At 42.8% G+C, this 5698-nt stretch overlaps 1 protein-coding gene across 2 annotated transcripts; it reads left to right on the plus strand.

The window, feature by feature from the left end:
• Positions 1 to 669: 669 nt before the first annotated feature.
• Positions 670 to 5416, plus strand: LOC136433739 (myosin regulatory light polypeptide 9-like). Of its 2 annotated transcripts, none has more exons than XM_066426209.1 (7): positions 670 to 803; positions 2318 to 2422; positions 3474 to 3549; positions 3851 to 3952; positions 4137 to 4215; positions 4440 to 4488; positions 4737 to 5416. In XM_066426209.1, the coding sequence occupies exons 1-7, from the start codon at positions 801 to 803 to the stop codon at positions 4824 to 4826; spliced, it is 504 nt and encodes a 167-aa protein (XP_066282306.1). In that variant the 5' UTR covers positions 670 to 800; the 3' UTR covers positions 4827 to 5416. The 2 variants fall into 2 exon arrangements, with proteins under 2 accessions (XP_066282306.1, XP_066282307.1); XM_066426210.1 differs by lacking the exon at positions 2318 to 2422 and adding an exon at positions 2145 to 2249 and having other exon boundaries at positions 682 to 803.
• The last annotated feature ends 282 nt before the right edge of the window (positions 5417 to 5698 follow it).

Here is a 5698-nt window from a genome sequence, read left to right on the forward strand (position 1 = left end):
TGCTTGCGGATGGATCAACTACACTGAAGCCTGAAAATCTATGCGAACAGCTGGAAAATCACGTAACATGTTGTCATTGCGAGGGTTGGGGCGGCAAATGCATATCATCAGCCGTTGGTATATAAATACTTTCCGACTTCAGTAAATATATAATTTTCTACATTGCACTTTTGTTGAGCTTAATTTACGTGCAGTTTCCATTGATGATGTTTTCATTAGATTGTCAAAGTATCCAAGTTTTGTCCGATAGCAAGTATATATGCTGTGTAGACTGGCAGTCGGACACGGTCATACATGTCGGAAATAGATGCCCTGTCAAACATGCTTGGTGTAACATAATGCGCTGTGCAATCTGCAAGGTGGCTTGGTTTTAATACATGGAAGTGTCTGGAAACATCCAGCATTCAAACAAAAGCATTGCTTCAACATTGTTTGGACGTGCATGAAAATGCGCGTCCTCATGCATAAAGAGACTTGTTGGTCTTGCAGGATACCGAGAACTCGACCCCCATGGCTCCCCGAAATGAAAACAGGCGACCTCCACACTCGCCGAAAATATATACGGAATGCCTCGAGTATGCAAATTAGCAATATCATCTGTGCTAACTTTTCATGGCACCGTGCCATATAAGGAAAGTGTCAGACCAAGAATTCCCTGATAGGTCCGTTATTCCGGTCTCCAGAACTGATATAGCCCGACCAACCGAGTTTGGAGATCAGCAGTTTCTGCGCTCGCCTGTGCGTCGGCTAGTCGTTAACGTTGGGGTCCCTGTGTCTAAAAGGAACGAACTGAACCAAAGATGGTAAGTAGCGCTCTGTCCATATTAGAGACTTTCTTCATGTTTGGAACTGATAAAGATGCTTCCCTTCGCTTTTGACGGCTGTCTGTGATAAGTTTTCGCTCTGTGATTGGACGGCAAGACAATGCAGTTGATCGAAACTTTGAAAACGAAGTCTTTGCAACGTAACGATTTCAAAAGCGATATATGGCATGCAGCTAGTTATCGACGCATTTCTAGCTATGAATATCGATTAACGCCGTTCTTGGGATGCTTTTCTATAATCTTCTGTTACTTTCACTGTAATGTAGAAGAAGAATTATGTTTACAAATGATGATTGAAGTGCCGTTTATGGGGGTTTGATACTAGTATGCACAACATTTGCGTGTATTAATCTGTCACGGATGTATATGTGAGAATTAAGAAAAAGACAAGCGCGATACTTCTCCTTCGATTCCCAACTATTATATAAACCAAAGGACGGCCATGCAGGGGTATTTCATTTTGCAGTCACGCTGAAATAGTTTGCATGCCGACATGGTGTACTACAGGATAATGTACTGGTAAGCGCATACCTCAGGACACTGAAACTGCATGGACGTGTTGAAAGTGATACCCAATTGATACCCCATTCGCCCTATTCCATAATTCCAAAACTACGTACATACCAATGTACGAAAACAAGTGAAATGTAACTTAGATTTATTAAAAAAAGGAACGCAGAAAATCTCTGTATTTCATACTATATTACATGAGGTTAGACCGATACTATTTTGGGGCTGGGATCGATTACAAAAAACACAGACAAAGCTATTCTGATTTTCGCTGTCCTTTTCTATTTGTCATTAAGCAATCTCATTGCCCAAAGCTTGATTTTGAAAAGAAAGCGAAAATAATGTAGACGAAGTACAAACCATACAATGCAGTCAAGCTTTCTTAGCACAAAATACTTGTGTATTGAACACTGCCTCCATCCTGGACAAAAGTTTCATATTGGCGGGAACACATTCCAGGAATACCCACGAGGGGGCAGCAAATTCTAGGCCCAGCTAGTATGGCCGCGTGTTACAGATGACCTAAGATGAGACTATTATTGTCATATTTTATATTTTCGATCAACAAAGCAAGTTGATGACAGTCAATGACTCCATGTGTAGTGAAGTATGTCCTTTGGCGACAGTAGATAAGCAATAAAGAATGTATTATATGTTGGAGGACTTTAAACTTAGTTTTCACTAGTAAAACAACGTCAACAGTGCCCGTGTACGTACTTGATATAATTATGACTCTAAGTTTAAGTCTCCTTCTAGTGTGCACGTTGTACACGTTGTGTCACCTTTTTGTGTCCAACCCCTGTGCGCTAGGCGTCCAGAAAGGCCAAGAAGAAGGCAGGATCCCTGCGCGCTAAGCGCGTCACTTCCAACGTCTTCGCGATGTTCGACACTGCGCAGATTCAAGAATTCAAAGAGGTAACTATCCACTTCGATGAGCGGCGTGCGAGTAACCCGAATCTTGTTGTATTGTTCCATCCTTACAGGCAAGCAGAAAGGCCAAGAAGAAGGCTGGGTCCATGCGCGCCAAGCGCGTGACATCCAACGTCTTCGCCATGTTCACATCTGAGCAGATCCAGGAGTTCAAAGAGGCAAGCAATGCAGCTGGACCGACATAGCAAAACCCGCCACTCATGTACGAACTGGGCGGGCTTTGCTACCTCGGTCTGCTTCCTAAGTTAGAGGGCCAGAGACGTTTGTAATCCTGCCATTGGCTATGATGGTTTGAATTACAGACGCCTTGGCCAACCAACGAGTATTAACCCACAAGAATATGTGGAGCGTCAAACTTATTCTCTCACTCCTAACTTCAATTGCTTTTTCACACATCTGTCACCAAAATTTCCTTTCAGAAGTACGAACCGAGTACCCATGGCTCAACTAGATAACCATATGTCATGCTTAACTTCTCTTTTTTGCCCGCCGACAACTGACAATACTATCAAAAGAACTGACACATGGGCCTCACAGCGACTTTTTACATATAATTGAAGCGTACGAATGACTTGTGGTGGAAGCAGCCTTATCGTAACATTGCTAACGTACAAGACACGACAAGTGATATTAGTTCTTTACGCATGTCATGAATTGGCGCTTGACTTTGGCGCCTCCAGAACAAATCATCCATAAGTTCTATTCATATCGGAGCTCTGCCGATGATTCTGAAACTCTACCAAAAAGGTCAAACTTCATCAGAACTACGTCTTGTAAGTCGTTTGAATGTGATTTGGTCATATATAAGAGCGAATGAATAAGTATGGAGTAAAAAGGGTGATGTCATTCTTTGTGAAAGACGATCTAAACGTCGTGATTAGATATACTATGAGGAAGAGTGACTAATGACAATTTTAACATTTCTTTTCCTATGGCAGACATGTCAACTGACATTTCAGAATGCACTCACAGCACGTATTCCAACAGACTATCAACTCACCTCATGATGAACATGGCGCACCCAGCTCCCGGTCGTCGAATGTACACCGATTACACCATCACCATCGATGCACGAAATTCCTGTAATCTACAGATCCTCTACTAACCGGAACACCCCTTGATGACTTGTCTTCTTTAACCACGGCCGTTACGTGAAGATTGTATACCCACTCACTAAAGTGCCCCCCCCCCCTTTCTGTTGTCCCACAGGCTTTCACATGGATCGACCAGAACCACGATGGCTTCCTGCAGCCTGAAGATCTGAAAGGTGTCTTCTCAGAGCTGAGTAAGTTGGTCCTTCTCAATACTTTTATTATGGACATTTTTAACGGAAGTCATACCTGTATCTGTATCTCTATCTGTATCTATCATACAATAGCCGGTATAACACCCTTCGGCGTAGATCACCAGCTTCGCAGGCGTCACACCTAACCTTTGCACATTTAACTGTAAGCGTTGTTTAAAGCTATCTATTGAGGATGCCCCTACAGTACTTGATGGTAACGAGTTGTTTTAATACATTCTCAATACATTGCACCGATTGCACGATTCAAAACAGTAACCATCACATTGCTGTGTTCCTTCAGACAAGGATCCCGGCAGTGATGGCATCGACAAAATGATGGCCGACGCACCTGGCCCCATCAACTTCACCTGCTTCTTGACAATCATGGGCAGGAAACTCAAGGGTACGTTAGCTCTGATCATCTTCTCGTGCGCGTGGCGTTGTAACGAGAGGGCGCACAAAGATTTTGTACGTAAGTTCGTAACGTTATCGTGTTGGTGTAGAGGATCATGATACGATGATTACTTAGATCTCTAGTAAGCTGTCATCAAAGTCGTGAACTTGACAAACACCTATCTTTCTTACAGGTGTGGATACTGAAGATGTCATGTTAGACGCCTTCAAGATCTTGGATCCCAATGAGACCGGGAAAGTAGAAGTTGCGACGTAAGTTGTTATGAACATTTTCGTGTCCATTCTTCTCGCAATAGTTTTTTTTAGGTTTGTTTAGTCATGCACTGATAACCCAAAAGGAAGAATACGATTATACATTGATGTAAACGTTCTTTAATGAATTGCATTTCCTGAGATATTTATTAGACTTAGCGTTAGAGCAAACATCTTGAGTCGTCCTCCCAAAAAATAATCGATATTTTTCTTTCCTTCAACAGGATCAAAGAGCTGCTGGTCAGTGGCGGCGAGAAGTTCACAGATGACGAGGTAATTTTTATACTTGATAAAATGGGAATTGTCCTGCTACTACGCACGGCAGGGAATGATTTACATAGCTGAAACCGCTGATTATATTAGCCTCCTTGGAATTAACGGGTTTGGGGCTTATTGTGTGCTATTTTGTGTTGGTATGTCAGTTCTGTACCCGGTTTCTGACATTTACCACCCGTTGTTATGATTATTCCCTAAAGCAACAACACATATCTTCATTCCTACTTTGCCTTCTCTTTCCTCAGCTGAAGGGCGCATTCGAGGGTGCACCTGTCGAGGATGGAAACTTGGACTACGTCAAGTACTGCAAGATCGTGAAGCGCGGCGAGGACTAAACCTGCTCCAGTCCCCCACCCACACGCTTCGGTCGTTAGGGATCACGTCATCGTCTTTGAACTATGTCAGAAACGTACTCTGTGTGCACATTTGAGCTATTTATGGCGACATAGCCACCACGTACCACCACAGTTGCCATTCTCATGTTGCCTGCTATTTTCGGCTCGCACATGAAACATAGTCGGGTTTCTGACATACTTTGAACCAACTCAAGTTACCATTCTTCTGTACCAAAGAATGTATTTACTTATCTCCAAATCAATTTTCGTTGTGAAATTAAATGTGTACTTTTAAGCGCCTGTTAGTCATTTGGACTGCACTGGTCGTATCGTAACAGAAAAGTGTACCACCGTCTTTTGAAAAACGTAGACGAAGTAAACGAGGTAGATGTAGCATGTACATGTGAACAGTTAAGAGGGGTGACATTTGAAGAAATAACCAGAGGGGTTGCGAAGGACAGAGGAGCACAAGGGTTCTCTTGCACAGGGAGTTCTCCACCTGCATTTTTGTACAGTTCGTATTTTGGTTTGTGTCAATGGTTTGTCCAGCCTTTTGACTTCCAGTAAAGTTTAATGGCTGCTCTCACCTACCTCTACTTTCTCTGTGAATTTGTTGTGAGCTTTGTTGCTTGACGTTACGCTACGTAACACTAACACCAGTACCAGTATCAAAATCTCAACCAACGGAGTTGAGTTCAGTTCGCGGTAACTGTGATCAAAGGTCATGCAACAATACCAGTAATGCACCATGATTTTCTAAAGAGACACGTCAAAGGTTAAAGAGAAAGGCGCAGTAATGGAGAGTGGGAGGGAGAAGGAGAGTGATTAAGAAAGTGAGTGAGTATATGTGTGAATGTATGTGTGTGTGTGTG

Source organism: Branchiostoma lanceolatum, chromosome 4 (assembly GCF_035083965.1).
Source record: "Branchiostoma lanceolatum isolate klBraLanc5 chromosome 4, klBraLanc5.hap2, whole genome shotgun sequence".
In the NCBI taxonomy this organism is placed as follows: domain Eukaryota; kingdom Metazoa; phylum Chordata; class Leptocardii; order Amphioxiformes; family Branchiostomatidae; genus Branchiostoma; species Branchiostoma lanceolatum.